At 45.1% G+C, this 22722-nt stretch overlaps 1 protein-coding gene across 1 annotated transcript; it reads right to left on the reverse strand.

Annotated features, from left to right (window-relative positions):
- Positions 1-4695: 4695 nt before the first annotated feature.
- On the reverse strand, positions 4696-20935 carry stpg4 (sperm-tail PG-rich repeat containing 4). Its single transcript, XM_034100171.1, has 6 exons — positions 20879-20935; positions 20475-20729; positions 9685-9749; positions 9390-9435; positions 5298-5402; positions 4696-4803 (listed from the first exon to the last, which is right to left on the reverse strand). The coding sequence occupies exons 1-6, from the start codon at positions 20933-20935 to the stop codon at positions 4696-4698; spliced, it is 636 nt and encodes a 211-aa protein (XP_033956062.1).
- Between the last annotated feature and the right edge of the window lie 1787 nt (positions 20936-22722).

Below are 22722 nucleotides of genomic sequence, written 5' to 3' on the forward strand. Positions count from 1 at the left end.
TGTAAAATTGCCCTAAGGTGAGGAATAAACTTTCCATATTCTCAGAAACGCTTGGTGGAAAAAGCATTATATTCTGACTTAATTAAAGTGCTTGCCAAAGATTTGTCAGTATGAAGTTACGGTGGTGAGAATCAAGCAAGTCGAGTCCCTGGCAAGTGACATGTTAAGTTGTATGACATTCAGATGACCCACCCACATTTAAACTTTCTCAAAGTAGGTGCTGACCGTACCTGCATTGACAACTGAATCAAAACATATTTGGACAAGCCTAACCAACTATATGCTTTGTCGGTTTTTTTGGGATATTCTTGTATACTATCTTGTTTTTCCCCCAATTCTTTGACATATACTACTCTGTCCTTTTTCTTTTCTTTTTAGAAATACTATGTTGTTTTTTTCTCACATTTTTGACATACTACACTATACTATGTCGTTTTTCCTAAATGTTCAGCATAACATACTTTATTGTTTTCTTCTGATATTTTTGACATATACTATATGTTTTTTTCTAAAATGTAGAAATAGCATATCTATTATTTTTAGATTATTATTATCATTAGATTTTTAGTATATCGACATACTATTCTTTGTCATTTTTGTAGGTATTGTCAACATAGGTATTGTCATTTTTCCGTTATTTTAGACATATAAAACAGAGTAGAAGAAAAAAGGATTATTAAATGATAATACTCAAGTAAATTACCAGCATTAAATGTGCCAGCTAGCTGTAACGCAGGCAAAAGGTGACATGTTTCATACACACAATGCAGTTGTTGCGGCTCAAGCCACATGCGGTTCCGATAACATTTTTGAATTATCCTCACATTGTTGCCACACTGCCATCAGCCTCATTTTTGGACCTACTCGGATGCTCATTTATGAGGTTGGCAGTGCTAACATGCCTAATAACATGGCAGTAAGCAGCAGCTTGGCCGGCAGTGTGTTCTCTTCCATCAATCACCCCCGCTCACCTGATCAGCCTCCAGCGCTATTGGTCCACTTCCACACACGCCACAACAGTGCCAGCACCATTACCCGCTTAAACAATGACCCCTTGTTCGCTAACAGTCGCCCATTGGAGCTGATTAAACTTTTAAATGTCATTTAATAGAAGTGTAATGTTGCTCCGAAGCGTCTGTCAGCAGCTTCAGGGGGGTAGTAAAAGGATACCTGGTCACCCTCCCGGTGTGTCACACAGCACGCTTCATTCCTCAGCTGGATAGTCATCACCCTTAGTGTGGGATGTGGTGATGAGAGTGAATGTGACCTGGACTTAAAAGGGACACGAGGGAGCAGCACCTCTGAACCTCTACCTCTTTGTTTGACCCTCTCAAGGAGCTCATGTTATACAGCGAGGGAGAAAGGGAGACATGTTCGTTCCACACAAAGTCAATGACAAACAAAGTCAATGACAAACAAAGGCTCTCTCTGTTCAGGGCTTTGTTTGTTTGGCAACCGTTCGCTGGACTGATAAAGGCATGTGTCCCACACTAGTATTGGATTATGGGTATTTTTATGCAACTTCACATTCTTGGGAAATTCCAGTGGTCTGCCTTCGTCATCATTCCGTAGCAGGGTCATATTTTCTCAGCATGTTCCCCCGAGTTAGCTGTTAATTTGACTGTGGCCCAGCTGTAGCACTGAGTTGCTGCTCGGACCCTGTTGTAAACTGCCAGAAACACAGATTTACTCCAGACCCCTCTGATGTTCTGCACTACTTCCTGGACGCTGACCGGATCTCATTAAGCTGTTCCCAAGTTGATGTTTGGGCTGCTGGTGTGACCTGCCCTGACACCAGATGTTCTCATGACCTTTAAGTGATGTAATTCCACTGTGCGATCGCAGCTCACATCTTAAATAGCACTTTGACTGCCTCCTTGATGGAAAACACAGATGAAAATATATTTAGTTCGGTAGGCTTTGTGCTGTTGCATTTATTACAATTAAAATATAAAAAAGGAAGCATCAGTTTTGTTGTACTAGCGGCCCTTAGGACCTTTAATAAGTGACCATATCCGTTTGCAAGTGCGTTTTTTTAAAAGCAAAGGATCACACGTGCGTGCGTGCGCATTCATTACATTGTGCGGCTGCATGCGAGTTCTTTGAAGCAATGTGTCGACGACATGGGGGGAGCTTGATTGACAGCGAAAAGGCGGGTGCCTCGCCGTGCCTGTGGTCAGGGCAGGCTGTGGGAGATGGAGGGTGTTAAATCGTCAGTATGAGGCATATGTCAGAGATCAGTGCTGGATCGTGGAGATCACTGAGATGAGAACGGTGGAAGAGCGCCGGGGGTCGAGAGAGACAGAGATTACCGGGGGCTCGATGCCTTTACCACAGGCAGAATAACTGCTCATGACACACAAACACACACACGTTCACATCTGCGTCTTCCTCGCAATAAGTGGATACACATGCCGAGCCCTCGAGAGGCTGCATACAAAGCCCCGTGTTAATAAGATTGTCTTCCTCTCCGGGTGGAAGTGTGCGGCTCCTCTGTCTCCAGAATAATGACAGGGGGAATAAGAGGCTGGCTCTTGAACCTCCTTGAGTTTACAAGTGTCTGCAACTGAAGGAAAACAGAGTGGAAGGGATTAAAGTCAGACAAGTAGATGTCCTGTGATAATGTCTGTACGGCTCTCCTGACTTCCGGTCCCAAACAAAACACCTCAGTGATACGTGTGGAAGCTAGACTAGCTTTGCAGGTCACTGGTTAAATAAAGGCTACAAACAAACAAGATAAGAACAACTCTCTGCCAATGCTAGAAAACAGAATGAACCTGTTACCTGGCTTTCCTGGGTAAAAGGGCCAAACTAATGTTTTCTAGGTTGAAACCAGCATCTTAGGTAGGTGTTCTTAACATCACTAAACACAACCCTTGCTATCTCTGTTTCACGCTATGAGCTGTACGCAGCTAGTGGGCAGCAAACTGTTGACTTTTTGACATATTTGCATATCATGAAGTCAATGTCTTGAGCATGTTAGCAGACAGTTGCTTATTAATGCATCCAGCAGACCGTAGTTTAGCCGGAACATTGGATTAATTCTTTGCTGTCAGGATTTCAAGAGATGTTCAACAAATATAAAAACACAAACATTGCACACCCTATTTAAATGTAATTACTCTGATCGAATGTTATTGCATTATTGGAATCATCCATCAGTTCTTGGTCACTAAATACCACCAAAGGCTTTTTTCCCGCTTGCAATCACACTGCTTATACGAATGCTTTAGTGACGTAATCTAGCTTCAATTGATGAGTCAAATTCTTGATGTATTTAAGCCATTAAAGGTTTTGACTTCATTGGTGGTTTATTTGTTCATGTTTTCTTCCATTTTCTACATGTGTTGTGTGTTGTTCACTTGGAAAACGTGTTTTAAAAAATTAGTGGTTCCTGGGGCTCCAGTGGGCGACCAATCAACATATAATTGCTCTACTCAGGGTGCTGTTATGCTGGGAGAATAGTTTATCTGAAATAGGAGATAATAAATTCCCTGGAAATGACTTTCTAAGAACCACCAACCTTCCTATGCAGTGTGGACACAATAAGAAAGGGGGTTCTTAGTCTACTTAGAATCAATCAACAGTTCATCCAGTCTGTAATTCGCAAAAGTCATCGAACTGATTTCTTATCACTAATACATCCATATTGTTATTTGCTAATGGTATTATGACAAATCCATGCTATATTATGTGCTGCTTTAGGAGATTAGTCATGCACTAAAATCAATACAAGACGGAAAGAAAGAAGGAAAGAACGTGGGCTTTAATGATCATTGTACATATTTGCGTCCTTGGATCTGATAACGGTATCTGTATGGCCAGAACGGATTAATACATGTCTCCACTCCCTCAACAACTGTCAAATTGGCTCTGTCACAAAATGCTGCCGCTCTTAGGCATGAGTGTCTAACTCTATGAATATGAATCAGTGCTGACAAACCATGCATGCTCAGCTAAACCCTTCCCTGAGTAAATACATGATGAAAGACACACTGTCCAGGATCACACCAATAACAAATCTGCAATGTTTTTGCACCTACCCCTATTCTCTGTCATTTACACCGCTATTCTGTTGAGCTGATTCCTATCGTTGCTGTTCTCTGTGTCCTCACATCATTGCCTGTGTTTGTTTGTTTCGTCCAAAGAAAGACTTGACGGAGTAGGTCGCGATAAGAATAGCTGTTTTATTGTGTGCCACTGCCTTGGCCCCTAATACTGAATGTGTTATCTGAGGGTGCAGCATGCCACACTAAGCCATGTGATGCATGGCTGAGCAGCATTCCTCCTCCTGAGTGTATCGCAGGGCAGAGATAGTAGGAAGGCAGCCTGACTGCTGACAGAGAGTGAAAGAGGAGCGAGAGCAGGAGAGAGGAGAGATGAGAGCAATACGGGGAACATGTAGTTAAGTGGAATGGCGTACCCTTTGTTGCAGATAAGATCATTCTGCTTCCCTGACCGGCATCACTAAAGCAATTTGAGAACAAATGTAGCTTATTTTATCGCTGGCAGACCACAAAACCCTTCACTGATATGCATTGGTCCAAGTAACAAGAGACTGAGATTTTTTTTATGCATTCATGATTTTACTTGTGTTTTTTAAATAGGGTCAGGTCATGTTTGTTCTGCCATCAAGCAAACAGGATAAGAAGTTGGTGGTGGGATCAAGGAATTGTAGGAATTCAAGTCCAAACACTAGAGAATGTTGCGGAAGAAGAGGCTAAATGACGGGTCTATGGAATCTGCGGTCAGACTGTCGCCCAATTTCCAGCACGGTTCGTAGGCCCCTGGTCCTGGGGTCTTCTGTGGAATAGACACGCACACACACAGAAAGACATTCAATATATCATCACTTCATCCAAGAGCTATACTTGGGTCCAAAAGATCAGGTTGAATTCTACATGAACTTGTCTTCTTCTTGTTTTATCACATAGGATGATGGGAACATAGGGCTGAGGGAACATAGACACGCTCACATCTGTGTGAGGTTAGATTTATTTTAAGGATTTTGTTATATTAAATTGTGATGTTCTATTTTGCTAACATCTAGGTCATATCTTACTACTTTTCCATCAAAATTACAACAACATTATTATTATTTTATCCATTAGTACATTTTACATTTACTCACTTGTCAAGAATTGAACTGCAATAATTTATCTGAGATTAAATAAACTGTTAAGATTTTGTACATTTGTAGTTTTCATTACAAAGACGACTGAATGAGTCAAATTATAGCCTACAATAAATGACATACAGTACATTATATTTAGCTAAATGTGAAGTACCAGACTCACGGAGTGCACACTGTGGAGCCGCGGCAATGTTGATGTGAAGCTTGAAGTGATGCATTTTCCTGGTCTGGTCTGTGGATTATATTGGCATGGAGCAGGTCCCTCCTTCTAGGTTTGTCAGAGATAAGACATGTTATTGGAACTAGCTGGACAGTTGAACAGCTAGTTCAATACATACAACTTATGTTCAGCAATTAAGTTAAGGACCAACAGTTAAAGCGTTAAATATGAGCATAATTCTGTTATTGAGACTAGGAAATACAAGCACTTCTAAATCTGAACATGGTCCTGGAGTTCAAAGGACAACGTTTTTAAGCATTCGATCAAAACTAGCTGACAGAGCACGGAGTCCAATCATACCAAATGTGATAGAGTAAGCGTGCACTATATTCATCTACTGTACATCGTGACCTCTAACATTTACAGAGCTAAATGAGATATACATTCTTTCACCTATGGACGTATAAGCTCATGTAACTCTATTGCTGTACTAATACCAAAGTCATCTGAAGGATGCACGAACAATATAAACTGGATCTATTTTCGGGTCCCATACCCATATGTTTATGACCTATGACATATCACTTGACTCCTGTCTTTATGGCCTCTGCTGGTCTCTGGTTGTGTTATGTCTCTGTCAAGAGTCAGTTTCTCTTCTTGCCTTTAACTTGTCCTCTTGTCTTGCCTACTAACACACTTACTGGTCATCACCAGCGGCGTGCCATGCAGAAATAGCATCCCCCCCACCTAACACCCTCCTCCTCAGACATAAAACTGTGTTCTTTCTCTGAACAGAGGACCAGTTTTACAGTTTTAGCTGCTCTCTGAGTCTGAAAGAGGGACACAGCAAGGTGTCGTTTCCTTTACTCTGCTCCTTGGACTGCGACCATTACACGCCATTTGATCCCAGTCACCAGTTTACATGATACTTTGCAAATGGCCTGCTGGACATTTGCCTGATGCTCCCCAAGGCGATAATGCAGGTGTATTTCACGGGAGCCATTGCAATGTAGTGAATCTCTCCTTTACACATAAGTGTGTGTGTGTGTGTGTGTGTGTGTGTGAGGGAGTGTGTTTGAGCCAGAGCACCTGGCCTACTTTCCTACTTTGGCACAGCACGTTAGAAACGTAACATGTTCCTGTGTGGCAGAGGTAACTGTCACATGCTTTAAAACTTTGACCTATTTTTGCCACATCCACGAATTTGCTAACCCTTCAATAAACTGGATTATTTATATATTTTCAATAAAATAGGGTACAATTAATATGTCCTACTTTTGGGGGGGGGGGGCATTGTTTGTATTATTGAGTTAAAAGGACATCATGCGTCTAACCCTACATTATTAATAATAGGATTCGTGGAAAAGGTAGGACCCAAATGCAGACTACAAAAAAGGTAAAAAGGTCGAGAAACAAAAGCGAGCTTTATTTAAAAGCATGGTATGAATGGAAACAGTAGCACAAGGAAACAACAACACAAGACGGTCCGTGATCAACATGGAGGGAGACAGGAAAGACAATGAACTGACAAGGCACACAGGGGAAGACAAGACTAAATACAAAGAGGGGTAATCACAGGACAAGACACATCTGGGTAAGGGAGGCAGAAACACAAGGGCAACAGGTGAACACAATCAGACAATCAGACACAGGAGGAAAAACACAGGAAGGAAGACAATAGACAGGGGCCCTTTCTCATTTCATCAAATCCCCCTCCTCGACTCCTCGACTCCTCGACTCCGCACTTCGAGGACCGAAGGATACACTGATGGGTCCTCCACGGCTCCTTCGCGGATGCATTTCCGGGAACAGAGATGTTTCAAAGAGGCGTGACGCACGGCCGGACTTATCTCAGCCAATGACAGCTCTGCATGCATCCCCTGGATATTATTTTATTAACTGCTTTCATCGCAACGCGATGTTTCCAGAGAGAACAGCTGTGAGGTCCGTGCAGAAAGCAGAGCAGTGTGTAAAATATATATCACTCAGAATAACAGGCCTACTCTCTTTATTTGCTTTAGTTTAGTAGATATCTACAAACAAAGAGTCGATATTTTTCTAAGACCATTTAGTGCTTCACATAATAAAATACACAAGCAGCCTGATTATGCTTTAGGAGCTGTAGGTGTGTGTGTGGTACAGTGTGTAGAGGTGTGTGTGTGGTACAGTGCGTAGATGCAGCGGACAGACAGGTTTCAGTTGGTTTGGTGTCCTCTGCTTACTTGTAATACTTGTAAATACAACTTTTGGCCCGTAATTTATTTTCCTCATTGTAGCGACCAGATAGGGGAGATGGGGGGGGGGGATATATCCAGTCTCTGATAGTGTTACGTTATTATGAGAGTGCTCTGTTTGATTCTGAAATTGTATATATTTATATGTGTGTGTGTGTGTGTGTGTGTGTGTGTGTGTGTGTGTGTGTGTGTGTGTGTGTGTGTGTGTGTGTGTGTGTGTGTGTGTGTGTGTGTGTGTGTGTGTGTGCGCACCTGTAGCCTGTTATTGTCTCATTATACCGCACTGTGAATGAATCAAAGTAAATAAGTGGTCATGAACACATCTGTCCATCAGACAGAGGCTGCTGTGCCTCCTGTCATCATTAATGGACGTCTCTTTAAAATGACCGCTCGGAGGAGAGGAGTTCTCATTTCTCTAACCGCCTGCTGCTTCCCCTCCTCTCTCCTCGGCTCGGCTCCTCCGCTCGCATCTCCTGTGGGCGGGACTAAGTCTTGAGGATAGGAGTCGAGGAGGGGAGTTGAGGAGGGGAGTTAGAGAAATGAGAAATGAGAAAGGGCCAGGGAGAACAGAACAGCAAAATAAAACCCACCACAAGACAGACAAAACCAACATTGTGACACAACACCAGGATCATGATAAAGGTAAAATGCTGACCGCAATCACTGTTTTGGTTTAGCTCGTTAGCGTGCTAATATTTGCAAATGTGGGGGAAGGTACTTATTCATCAGCCTTGTGGTAGAATAGGAAAAGTCCAGGGATACCAAAGGACTTAGTATTCATCCCCTGACTGACGATCATTGATTTGTGTTTGAAGGTTCACGGCAATACATCCAATAGTTGTTGAGGAACCAAGGTGATGGTCCGACCAACAGCCAACACTGCAATGTTTATAGCAATGAAGCTAGTTTGGAAAATCTAAACTGTCAAACAGCAAATGTTTCGATCAGCAGTAATTGAATCACTTCAATGAAAAGGACATTAACTCATATGAAAATGTTTGTTAATACGACTTTAATTCAATCATCTCAAGGATGGGTTTGTTCCTTCCGAGCAGCACATTCAGTGCAAAAAGCACAGCACATAAATCTGGGACACACAGTGGCCCTAGGATGGAAACAATTATTCAAATCTGAAAAAGAGAATCATTTTTTGTTGCGCTACTACAAATCTTGACCTTTTAGAGGTTCTCTTTGGTTGTATGGACATATATTTAGTTTCATTATTTGCTAAGAGGCAAGGCTCAAAGAAATCTAAAATGCTTGTTCCTGTGTACATGTGGACCAGCAGCTCCCAGTGTAAACCATTAAGATTCTTCAATTTTGATCGGCTAATGTCTGCCTGCCTAGTGCCTACACCAGGTCAGCTGTCTGCTAGATCTTTTTAATTTAACTTTGCCACGGGATTTGTGTAGGTGCTTAACCTTTGACAACAAACTTGTCTTAGAGCTGTGACACCACTAACAGCAGAAAACTGCTCTCAACTCTGCAGTAATAACACCCTCGGGATTTCTTAGCGCCTTTCCTTCTCTGTCAACACTCAGCAGCTGCCAGCATGGCTCAAATATCCATCAGCTACCAGCATGGACACACTGCTAAGGCTGCAGCACTGCAATATGAACCAAAGCTGACTGCTCAGCTAGTACAGTGCCATAACAGGCCCTCAAATGTAGTAAAATGATACAATCAGTTTGGATGGGTTTTCCTTGACCCTTGTGGTTGTCATAACTATCTCGTGTTCAGCACCAGATAGTCATTAGGTCATACCTCGTAACAAAAACCTATTGAAAGTGATTAAGCCTTTTTGAAGGAAATGGAAAGACCGTATGGTCCTCATAACTAGTTTTGGTGATTAGATACTTACAGGAGGAAAGCTGATCCGCTGCACGGTGGACCGAAACATCACATGCCTGAAAGAAGAGAGGGGGGGGGGGGGGGGAGAGAAGAGTGAGAGAAGAAAAGAATAAGGCCATGCATGATCAGAGGCAGAGAAAATGAGAGAGCAGGTTGGCGATTGCTCCTCCATCTTGGTGCTGAGATGAGAGAAGGAAGGAGAAGTTGTGTGAGGGCGAAGGATTCAACCATCAAGGGATGATTCATGGGTTGTCTCCTCTGCTGTGATCTGAGAGTTAAAGAGCAGCTGTTTGTCGAGTGCTTACTTGCAGGGAATCTTCTCCACTGTTTTCGCTGTCACATTGTAGTCGCACGGTGAAGTGTTTATATGCTGGCACAAGGAATAAAGATAAAGAAGTGTTTAAACATCTGTTATAATATCAGCAGGAGTTCTTTTTTTTCATCTGTTGTGTTGCATCGCCAACAGCTGGCTTGTATTTCAAACACATCTTCTGTTTTCAGATATTCTGCTGAAGGGGCACATTTCTAAGAGCACCTTCTGTACTGTGATGATGTGCTAATAAGTAAGCTGCACCCATAACGGCCCAGTGTGTAGGAGTTAAGGGGATCTATTGGCAGAAATTGAATATATAATTCATAACAATATTCTCATTGTTTATAATGACCTGAAACGGAGAATTGTTTGTTGTTTTACTTCGCCTATAATGAGGTCTTCCTATCTACATAGGAAGTGGATGCCATATTGTAGCTGAATAAAGAGAACTGGTTACAACATTGGAGGAGGGTCGCATTCATTTCTATGTAAGTTGCACAGTGGCGCATGACGCCGGAATGGCTCGACTTTCGAATATATAATTACCCGGATCTTCTGCATCTTTGGACCTATAGAGCAACATAACTCACTTTTCTTTTAATCCCACTTCCAGACTGGTTACAACAAACTACAGTTCATTATGCCTGAGGAAGTTACTCTGGATTTGGCTATTAATGGGTTTCACAACTTTGAGGACCCTACAATTTAATTCAAGTGTACATACTTGAAATTGTATTTACCTTAAGAGATATACAGTATATCCACTAAATAAGAGATGCCTCATTCATGAAGTAAGTCCACGGGAAAAAGTATTTTAAGGCAAAATGGCCCAAACACTAGCTCTAGAAAGATGTGGGGTATTCCGTTTGACGCAACCTTTACTGTTTTAAATCCTGCACACTGAAACTTTAAGCTAGGAAATGCATACTTGAATTAAGCTGTAGAGGGCTGGTTACTACACTTGCAGATGACACAAAATGTTCTAGGTCTAAGAGGTGATCAGTTTAGCTTAGAATTAAAGAATGAATGCAGCATGAAATCACTAACTTGACGCTAAAGTTGAAAACCACAAGATAATCATACCTATTAACAATAACAGACATTTTATTCTCATAAAGAAAGTAAATACCAAAATGGGTAACTATTCCTCGAATATGTGGTCAGTTACATAAGCCAACAGACTAGTAAAGTCAAAATCTTCAGATGGAATACAATTTACTTTCAACGCAAGAGACTGTTACATTTCTTTTAAGATCGCGTGGATTTCAGTATGAACATGGGGAGAAGGCGGGTCGTCTCCTAGCGCACCAAATTAAGAGCCAGTCGGTTTCCCAACAAATTAAACAAATACGGACCCCTACTCGTGAACTCACAACAATCCCATCCGTTATCAATGACACCTTTAAAACCTTTTACTGTGGACTATATGCCTCACAAGCCCCTGTCGAGAATGCGGACAGAACAAAATTCTTGGATGATCTGGAATTTCCGTCCATAACACCTGCTCAGGAGGGTGAGTTGGATCAACCTCAAAGCCCAGTGAAATAGCTGACTCGATCAGGCTGATACAGAGTGGCAAGGCCCTGGGTCCAGACGGCTATCCAATTGAGTTTTCTAAAAAATGTATTGATAAATTGACCCCCCTTCTTTTGAGAATGTTCGAGGACTCTCTGGACCGGGGAACGTTGCCACAAACTCTCACTGAGGCGGTAGTAATCATATTATTAAAACCAGGCAAGGACAATTCTGAATGTAGCTCCTATCGCCCCATCTCCCTTCTGAATGCGGACTATAAGATCCTAGCTAAAATACTAGCCATACGCCTTGAATCAGTCACGCCAAACATCATATCATTAGACCAAACTGGGTTTATGAAAGGCCGATACTCCTTCTCCAACATCCGTCGCCTTCTCAACATCCTCCTCTCTCCTGCATCCAAGGAGACACCAGAGGTGGTGGTCTCATTGGATGCAGAGAAAGCGTTCGACAGGGTGGAGTGGGGCTTTCTATTTGGGGTCCTTAAGAGGTTCAGCCTCGGATCCAAATTTGTGTCCTGGATAGCATTGTTATATTCTTCACCCAAGGCTTCATTGAGTACTAACGGGATGAATTCTCAATATTTTACACTAGGTAGAGGTACTCGCCAGGGTTGACCTCTAAGCCCGTTACTATTCGCCATGGCGATCTATCAATTGCGCTTAAATCTGCCAGCTTTACACAAGGAATTACCAGATACGGTTCAGAACACATACTCTCGTTATACGCTGACGATTCACTATTGTTCATTTCTAACCCTATATCTACCATTCCTCAGATAATAGATCTGTTAACTCGATTCGGAACCTTTTCAGGGTACAAGCTAAACTTTTCCAAGAGTGAGTGCTTCCCTGTAAATGACCTGACCCTTCAGATCCCCGATAGACTCATCACCTTCAAGATGTCAAGGAGTAATTTTAAGTACTTAGGAGTGAATATAAGTGGAAAACTCTCAGACCTTTACAAAATCAACGTCCCACCACTAATTGACAAGCTCAAATTTGATTTGGAAAGGTGGAATAATTTACATGTAACTATCGCTGGGAGGGTAAACTGTATCAAAATGAACGTGCTCCCTCGCTTCCTCTACCTCTTTCAATGTCTGCCAGTCTTCCTACCCAAATCACTTTTTCGTAAAATAGACAAACTAATCTCCTCTTTTTTATGGCAAGGGAAGACTCCTAGAATTAGGAAATAGCTTTTACAAAGGCACAGATCTAGAGGAGGATTGGCGCTTCCAAACATAAGACACTACTATTGGGCAGCCAATATCCACAAAATAATTGTATGGACTAAGGAACCAACATTGAGTTGGTGTGAGCTTGAAGCCAAATCCTGTCCTAATACCTCACTTTTGGCTTTGCTTACATCTACATTACCCAGCCGGCCAACTCAATATTCGAATAACCCGATAGTTGTTTCCACCCTAAGAATATGGTCCCAATTTAGAAATGCTCATGGACTTTGTGGATCCTCTATTCATAGTGCCATTCACAACAACCATCTCTTCCTCCCCCCTTACACTGATGGGCCCTTCTCTAGGTGTCAGAGATTAGGCCTTATCAGAGTAAGAGACCTTTACATCAACAATGTTTTCGGTAGCTTTAGCCAACTCTCTGAAAAATGTTGCCTCCCAGGGACTCATCTATTTCGCTACTTCCAGGTCCGTAACTGGCTGAAACTAAATAACCCTTCCTTCTCCAATATCCCTCCGGATTCAATAATTGACTCAATTCTGGACAACCGAAAAAGGTTTGATTTCAAGAATTTACAATTCCATCTCCGTCTCACAGAAACATCTCTTGGTCAAATCAAACAAGATTGGGAAGAGGAACTAGTCTAAGCAATAGATGATGAGGTCTGGGATGGCGCATTAGCGAGAGTGAACAATAGTACGTCCTGTGCCAGGCTCAATCTTATACAACTAAAAGTTGTCCACCGCATCTATTAAACTAACTCTCCAAAATATACCCAAATGTCACGCATACCGGTAACAGATGTCACACGCCACCAGCAAACATGACTCATATGTTTTGGTCTTGTCCTCGCCTCCAAGGATACTGGACAAGCATTTTCAAACACCTTGCTGAGGCCTTGGACGTGGTATTGACACCATGTGCAGAAATTGCCATTTTTGGAGTACTACCTGGCCACCGAATGATGAGGAGGAAAACTAAAGACAGTATAGCCTTTGTGTTACGTTCCCACTTGGCTATAGGGGTACAAACGGGAAACGACACGACCAGATTAGTATTGGTATAATTATAGGTGATTTATTTATAAAGCAAGGTGTAACAAAATGGCAGCCAGGCAGCCTGAAACAAACAAAAGGGCCAAAAGGGCACAGGTTGACAGATAACCAAACTAAGGGAGGACTCAAAAGGAGTCTAAAGGCATACAGGCAAAATACATACGAATATACTAAATAGAGAACAAAACAAAACCTCACTTCAAGAGTGGTACAACTAACAAAAGGGAGTCTAGACAAAACACACAGCTAACCTAAAGGCACCAGTCACAAAATCCTAATCTACTCTAAACACTAACTAAACTACTCTACCCTCTAACTAAGCTACTCTAAACACTCAACAGTAAGCACATAAGTTGTCACTCGACACTGAACACATATGTTGCACCAAACACAGTCTGTAGTGTCCATGACAGAAGAGCAAAAGGTATGAGGCGTCTGATCGCAGCAGAGCCTCCAGAGTGATGATTGTCCGCAGCCTTTGTACTCCTCCCCAGCAGGTGTGCGCCGTCTGTGCGCTGCGATTGGACGACGTCAATCCAATCCCCATCTTCAGAGGCGGACCAGGAGATGGGCAGCCAATGATGTTGGAGCAACCACACAGCTCATTTGCATAAACACACACACAGCTGAAAACACTCACAGGCAGATTAAGGAGCAGACAAACAGCAACCGTAACACCCCCCCCCCCTTAAAACACAAACCCACAGTTTTGTGAACCTAACACACTAACGAACTCCTAATAACACACACTAACATCTCAAACTCAACTTGGACAAGCATCGGCCAACACATTCTCTGAACTCTTTAATGACGGGTGTCTACTGTGGTAGTCCCGCACAATCAGAGCCCATTGCAGGAGACGCTGATTGTGCTTAGACACGCTGGGGCAGAATATAAAGGGGTCATAACAGGAAAACATCACAATTGGCCAAAGACTGGGTCCAACATAAATCTTAACATGCTGTAGAGCTAACACCAACACTAGGATCCGATAAACGAGCTGACGCTCTCGGGTTACCGGGAGAGTCGGAAAGTCGGGAGGCTTGTCTGAGCCGGCGTGTTGCGCTGGTTTCACGACATCCTCTCGAGGAGGAGGGGGAGCCACAATTTCTGGCTTCTCCTCAGACACAGCATTATCTGAAGACACAGGCACAATCACAGACTCGGATAATGAGACATCAGGAACACTTTTACTCGCCTGTGCACGGGTATGGGTGATCAGACCAATACCGTTTGGCGCGGACATATTCTGCCGCTGCTCTTTACGCTTCAGAGCTGCGCAGTTGGCGATGACATGTCCAGATTGGTGACAGTAATAGCACTCTCTCTCCTCTCTTTTTTCGTTAAACACATTCCACGGCTCAGTATAGGGTGCGGCTGTTACACGGCGCGATCTCTCAGTAGAGACCGGGGAAAACACAGATTTATGCATCAGCACATACTCATCGGCTAACACAGCCGCAGCAGAGAGGGAATTTACTTTTTGCTCATTCACGTACATAACAATGTGCTCAGGCAAACATTTCTTAAATTCCTCCAACATAATCAATTCCTTCAAGGAAGAATAATCTGTAGCTTTACATGAGGCAATCCACTTAGCAAAACACATCCCTTTTACTCTGGCCAACTCCACATGAGTTTGGTGAGGACCCTTCCTAAGGTGTCTAAACGTTTGCCGGTAAGCTTCAGGAACTAACTCATACGCTCTGAGTATGGCCCCCTTCACCAAGTCGTACTGCAGGCCGTCCTCTAACGTGAGAGCCGCAACTGCTTCCTGAGCTTTTCCATATAATTTGCACGTTGCCATCAGAGCCCAAACTTCAACCGGCCACCGCAACGCTGTAGCAATGCGCTCGAAGGCAGCAAAATAAGCATCCACCTCAGTCTCACGGAAGGTTGGCACTAACGAAATGTTGCTACTCACATCAAAGGCAGGTGGAGGAGGTGGATGGGAAGGAACTGGAGAGCTTTCTCCGACACGGCCAAAAGCACCGGATGCGCGCAGCTCGGAGTCTAGCTCCAGCTGACGCACCCGGACTTCCTTTTCGATTTCCAGCACTCTCAGTTCCTTGTCTATTTCTAACCTTTGTAGCTCCAGCTGTAACTGCCTGGCTTTCTCCCTGTCGTTAGCTTCCCACTGACGCTGCCTGTCCTTGGCTTCCAACTGGAGCCGGGCGAGACGGACCTTGAGTCTACTCCCTTCCCGAGAATCTGGACTGCCAGGAGACGGTGGACTATAGCGAGGCGGCGCGGACAGTGCTTTACACTGCTCGCTCCCCTTGCTGTCACTACCCTCTCCTTTAGCAAGGACATTAGGCACAGTGAGCTCAGCTTGAGCAGGCAACACCAGAGAACCCCTTTCCACCAACTCATACACCACCAAAGCCTGTAATTCCTTTTTTCCCCATTTGCCTATTCACCGTGAGACTGAAATGTTGCGCTATCTCATATAAGTCGTCTCTACGACACTGAACTAACTGCTCATGAGAAGGACAGACCAAAAACGACTCAACATCGAAAAGTGCCATACTCAACTAAGACTGCACACAAAGTCCACCAAATAGTTTTTAGCAATACAAATACCAGCTATAACCCCAGGAGTTAATTAATTTATCCCGGACGAGCCCCCACGTGTTACGTTCCCACTTGGCTATAGGGGTACAAACGGGAAACGACACGACCAGATTAGTATTGGTATAATTATAGGTGATTTATTTATAAAGCAAGGTGTAACAAAATGGCAGCCAGGCAGCCTGAAACAAACAAAAGGGCCAAAAGGGCACAGGTTGACAGATAACCAAACTAAGGGAGGACTCAAAAGGAGTCTAAAGGCATACAGGGAAAATACATACGAATATACTAAATAGAGAACAAAACAAAACCTCACTTCAAGAGTGGTACAACTAACAAAAGGGAGTCTAGACAAAACACACAGCTAACCTAAAGGCACCAGTCACAAAATCCTAATCTACTCTAAACACTAACTAAACTACTCTACCCTCTAACTAAGCTACTCTAAACACTCAACAGTAAGCACATAAGTTGTCACTCGACACTGAACACATATGTTGCACCAAACACAGTCTGTAGTGTCCATGACAGAAGAGCAAAAGGTATGAGGCGTCTGATCGCAGCAGAGCCTCCAGAGTGATGATTGTCCGCAGCCTTTGTACTCCTCCCCAGCAGGTGTGCGCCGGCTGTGCGCTGCGATTGGACGACGTCAATCCAATTCCCATCTTCAGAGGCGGACCAGGAGATGGGCAGCCAATGATGTTGGAGCAACCACACAGCTCATTTGCATAAACACACACACAGCTGAAAACACTCACAGGCAGATTAAGGAGCAGACAAACAGCAACCGTAACACTTTGCATCTATTTTAGCACGCAGAAGACTAGAATACTCCTAGAATGTAAATCTTCGATACCACCTAAAGCATCTCTATGGCTTGGAGATCTAATGATGTATCTGAACTTGGAGAAGATATAACCCCTCAGGTTAAATATAACCTGAGGGGCTCTTCAAAAATATTTGAATCTGTCTGGGGCTCTATGATAGCCTATATAGCTGAACTGAATGGTGCGTTCACACCGGACGCGATGCGATGTTTGGGGGCGGCGCGATTACATGTAAAGTCAATGCAGAGACGCGGACAGACGCGAATTTGCTCCGACAGCGAGCATGAAGCGGTAGACGCGGCGCGATTGAGGCGATTGAACGGTGCCGCGTAAACGCGAGAGTTCAATTTGTTCAACTCGAGCGTCAAATTCACGTGACGCATTCTCGTGGAAGCCAATCAGCGGTAAGGATCTCCGCCTGCCGTCACTGACGTTCAACCAGAAACAACAAGTCCTCCAACTCATACGACCAAATGGGTCGATTGTTTAAGCACCAGATTACGACCCATAGCCACGTTTTAAAGTGTAGCACCTCTAGTGGTCGTGTAAGAAACAACATGCTCCCGTTGGCTGGATTTTGAACTTCCTCTGGGTGTGTGATTTCCAGCCTGCTGACTACAAACGTCTCGGTGTGTTCCGTCTGGCGTCAACCCATGCTTCTGCCCCAGTTCCTGCTCCTGTCCAGGAGTCGTATTCTGGAACTCGTCTGGCTTATGGAGGTCCACGGAGTATTCAGGCGGCTGCTCAGAGAAGGAGTCGCAAGGCCAAGCTAGCAGCCCGAGCTCCAAGAGCCATGGTTCCAGCCCCAGTCCTGGCCCCAGCAACCATGGTTCCAGCCCCAGTAGCCATGGTTTGGGCTCCGTTACAGGCCCCAGAAGCCATGGTTCCGGCAACAGAACCGGCCAACACAGCCATGGTTCTGGCCCCAGCAGCCATGGTTCCGTCTTCAGTACCGGCCCCAGAAGCCATGGGCCCGACTCCAGTTTCGGCTACAGGGCTGGCTCCCCAGCCGACGCCAGCTCCCCGAGTCTTGTCGAAGTACCGGCCGACTCCAGCACCTCGTCTCCTGCTGGCACTCCAGCCGACGCCAGTTCCCCGAGTCCTGTCGGCGTACCGGCCGACTCCAGCACCTCGTCTCCTGCTGGCTCCCCAGCCGACGCCAGCTTCCCGAGTCTTGTCGCCGTACTGGCCGCCTCCAGCACCTCGTCTCCTGCTTGCTCTCCAGCCGACGCCAGCTCCCCGTGTCCTGTCGGTGTACCGACCGACACAAGTCCCCTCTCAAGTTCCCTCTCAAGTCCCCTCTCGAGTCTCCTCTCAAGTCTCCTCTCGAGTTCCCTCTCAAGTCACCTCCCGATTTCCCTCTCGAGTCCCCTCTCTAGTCTCCTCTCGAGTCCCCTCTCAAGTCTCCTCTCCAGTCCCCTCTCAAGTCCCCTCTCCAGTCCCCTCTCACGTCTCCGTTCAAGTTCCCGCTCAAGATCCCTCTCAAGTCATCTCTCAAGTCGACTTTCAAGTTTCCTCTCGAGTCCCCACTCAAGTCCCTACTCGTGTGCCGTGGGAGGTTCCGCTGGGAGTCCTGCCAACCTTGTGTCTTGTGCCGTTGGAGGTTCCGCTGAGGGTCCTGCCAACCTTGTGTCCTGTGCCGTTGGAGGCCCCGCCGACTACTCTCCTGCCGGGGGTCCTGCCAACCCTGTGTCCTGTCCCGTTGGAGGCACCGCCGACTACTCTTCTGCCGGGGGTCCTGCCAACCCTATGTCCTGTGCCGTTGGAGGTCCCGCCGACTGCTCTCCTGCCGGGGGTCCTGACAACCCTGTGTCCTGTCCCGTTGGGGGTCCCGCCGACGACTCTTCTGCCGGGGGTCCTGCCAGCCCTATGTCCTGTTCCGTTGGAGGACCTGCTGAGAGTCCTGCCAATCCCATGTCTTGTTCCGTTGGAGGTCCCGCCGTTACCTGTCTCGCCGGGGGTCCTGCCAACTCCTAGTCCTCTTCCGTGGGGGATCCTGCCGAAGCCTGTCCCACCGGCTCTGGTTCCTGTCCGGCCGACACCGGGTCCTGCCCGGCCTCTGGAGCTGTCCCGTCAGCGCCTTCCTGCCCGGCCTCCGGAGCTGTCCCGTCAGCGCCTTCCTGCCCGGCCTCCGGAGCTGTCTGGTCTTCGACCTCGAGCCCGGCCCCCTGAGAGCCGTGGTCTTCGCCCTCGAGCCCGGCCCCCTGAGAGCCGTGGTCTTCGCCTTCGAGCCCGGCCCCCTGAGTGCCACGGTCTTCGCCCTCATGCTCGGCCCCCTGACTCTTCCTGCCGCTGCCTTTGCTCTCATGCTCGGCCCCCTGAGTTTGCCCGCTGTGGTCTTCGCCCCTCCATGAACTCTACCTTGCCCCCGGGCCGTCCGCCCGAGACCCCCACCTTGGACTTTGCCTTTCCCCCGGGCCGTCCGCCCGAGATCCCTTCCGGGCCCGCCGCTGTGCTCCTGGGCTGTCACGTCTGGCACTGCAGGATTTGAGTCCCTGACGGCGTAGTGTGTTACTGATGGTAGCCTTTGTTACTTTGGTCCCAGCTCTCTGCAGGTTATTGACTAGGTCCCCCCGTGTGTTTCTGGGATTTTTGCTCACCGTTCTTATGATCATTTTGACCCCACGGGGTGAGATCTTGCGTGGAGCCCCTGATCGAGGGAGATTATCAGTGGTTTTATGTCTTCCATTTTCTAATAAGTGCTCCCACAGTTGATTTCTTCACACCAAGCTGCTTACCTATTGCAGATTCAGTCTTCCCAGCCTGGTGCAGGTCTACAATTTTGTTTTTGGTGTCCTTTGACAGCTCTTTGGTCTTGGCCATAGTGGAGTTTGGATAGACTGAACATAGACTGTTTGAGGTTGTGGACAGGTGTCTTTTATACTGATAACGAGTTCAAACAGGTGCCATTAAGTTAACAAGTGGAGGACAGAGGAGGCTCTAAAGAAGAAGTTACAGGTCTGTGAGAGCCAGAAATCTTATTTTACCGAGGAATTTACCAATTAATTAATTAAAAATCCTACAATGTGATTTCCTGGATTATTTCCCCCCATTCTGTCTCTCATAGTTGAAGTGTACCTAGGATGAAAATTACAGGCCTCTCTCCTCTTTTTAAGTGGGAGGACTTGCACAATTGGTGGCTGACTAAATACTTGTTTGCCCCACTGTATGTATGTGTATGTATGTGTGTAGGTATGTACATATATATGTGTATGTGTATATGTGGGTATATATATATATGTGTGAGTATGGGTACATGTATTATTGTTATTATTCTTTATTTCCTTATCTATTAATTTAAATTTTCTTTTAATATTATCTTTTATTACTTTATTTTTACCTATATATGTATGTATTTCAGAGTTCCCGTTAGCCGGTAATTACCGGACTACGACCGGTAAAATATGCTGAAGATCGACAAATCTAAATCTCTCCGGTCAAAGTGTCCGGTCAAAATAATTTCCGTTTAGTGCAATACCGCATCAGTTGCGCAACTTGCGCCACTTATGTGAAAAATATTGTAAATGTAAACTCATTGTGCCTGACTCAATAAAAACAAAATAAAAAAAGACTAGTAAAGTCATGTCTAAAGTCCACCTTGTCCCTGAAGCCCAGGGTGACGATGTCGGGCCGCGGACAGTTCTTGAAAGAGTAGGAAGCCTTGTTCTTCAGGACCTCCTGGATGGAGTCTATGTAGTCATACGCCCCGGGGAGAAGCAAATCCCCCTTACGTACGCCCAGAGTGGGGGCTTCCCTGCCCACGCCTTTGAACCTGTAGGTCTTTCTCACAGGGTTCAGTTCAGCTTCTTCAAGGAAATCACGGATGTGGTAGAGACCTGGGATAGGTGTGTCCTGGAAGAAGGAGAGAGGAGGAAGGGGCCTGGTGCCTTAGGGTGAGGGTTAGGTGCCCGGATAGACACTTTACTGTATTCAGAGCAAAAGCCAAATTCCAGATTTAGCAACTGGAACATTTAGCCTGACATCACGAAGACCAAAATTACCAAACACCACAAATTAGTCTGGAATTTCTTGGTTGTATTCCAATTTGCAAAGGGCATTATCAACGTGATACGATGATGTACCATTGAGCAACCAGTGACCAGGCCCGCCAGGTGTAGATGGCCAATCAGCAAAGCACATTAGAGCTCTGCTTAAGGGCCAAGTATGGAGTGTGACTGGTACTTTGATCGCCACTCTTCCTGGTGTGGTATATACTTAAGCAATAGCTCACGACAGGCCGTGGTATATGCTCATTATATCACAGCTAAGGGGCGTGGTTCGGCCCGACGCGACCGGTTACCAAGTGTGGCAATATGAAAGAAAAATACACACTCTAATTTAAATAGTTTTTATTAGTAAATAACGATGTTCAAAATAAAATAGTCCCTCCGTTGCCTTCTGCACGAAACATAGTGCGAGGTGGTTGCTATGCAACAACACTAACAGCTAGCGAACATATTAGACAGAGAGCGTTGATCCATTATTTGGCTATTTATTTACATTCATTTGTATGTTGCCGTTTATTGTGCACCCACTGAAAAACTGTGCAGCATCAGTAGAATGGCTTACGAGGTTATTTGGATAGGTTGAGGTTGTTCTAGGCTGTTCCTTGGCGTGGCGAGAATATTGCTCCACTTTCTCCGGTCCCCGAGATTTGGCTTCCAGTAGCTCTGGAGAGAGCTTTCACACTTGTGGCCACTAACGGCCCGTCCACACTACAGCGTCGACAGCCAGTGATGTACCTGAACGCGTTCAATGAACGATCGTTCATGAACGCGTTCATATTTTGGGCGAACGTGAACTGAACGTACTGTATTTCCGCTAGATGAACGTAATTGAGAACGCGTTCATTCTCAGCACTGTATAACGGCGTTCAAAAGTGCGTTCATTCTCAACACTGTATTATAACGGCGTTCAAAAGTGTGCCAGATTTCATATGCCTTTCAGCCGAAAACCCAGTTAAAACACACCGTAAACAGGCTTCAAAATAATGCGGAAAACCACCCAATCTGGCAACAGCAAGCTGCCTGTGACGCGTACGCGCCTGTCACCCCTGGCTGTCGCACTAAAATATAAATATACTAAATATATCAGACTCCTCACAACAAACAATGTGGAACCGCGGAACCGGCGAGCATTGAATGAATTAATTAATTAATTAATTAGTATGGACGAAGCCGAGAGCAGCTGCAGAGTGAGACTCTACGGCAGGGGTGGGGAACCTCCGGCCTCCGGCCGTATACGGCCCGCGAGACAATTTGGTACGGCCCTCGAGGTAATTTATAAACACACGCAAAAAATAAAAAAATGAAAGAAATCTAGACCGCAAAAAAATTAAACAAGCGAGTGCCTGTTTTTCCTGGCCAAGGTCAGGGTCCTTGAACACAACACGAGCCTAACGTGTCATCACGTGGTATATGTCTCGACTGACAGGGGTGCAGTTCTGACGGAGAGCACCAGAACGCCACTCCAGCACTTCAGAAATTGCAGTACCGATAAGTCCATACACATGCCGCAGTTTCTGCGTGGCTGTGTCTTTAGTTGAAAGCCCAGTGGCGATCTGCTCATCTGTCATACTGATCAGACAGTCAATAACTGTGTTGTTATCATTAGCATCTGGTTAGCTAGCTATGCTAACGAATATAAGAAGCTTTGTCTACAACCAGTGAGGTAAAGGCACATCTTATATGATCATTATAGTTCTAAAAAAAATAAGAGAATAAAGTAAACAGGTATAAAATACTATATGACAGTTATTAATAAAGAAGAATACAGTTTGAAAGGGTAGTGATTTATCAAATATCCATAAATTAAAAGAAAATCTGCTTACAGTTGTGTTTGGGTG

The sequence above is a fragment of the Pseudochaenichthys georgianus genome, chromosome 15, assembly GCF_902827115.2.
Source record: "Pseudochaenichthys georgianus chromosome 15, fPseGeo1.2, whole genome shotgun sequence".
Classification (NCBI taxonomy): domain Eukaryota; kingdom Metazoa; phylum Chordata; class Actinopteri; order Perciformes; family Channichthyidae; genus Pseudochaenichthys; species Pseudochaenichthys georgianus.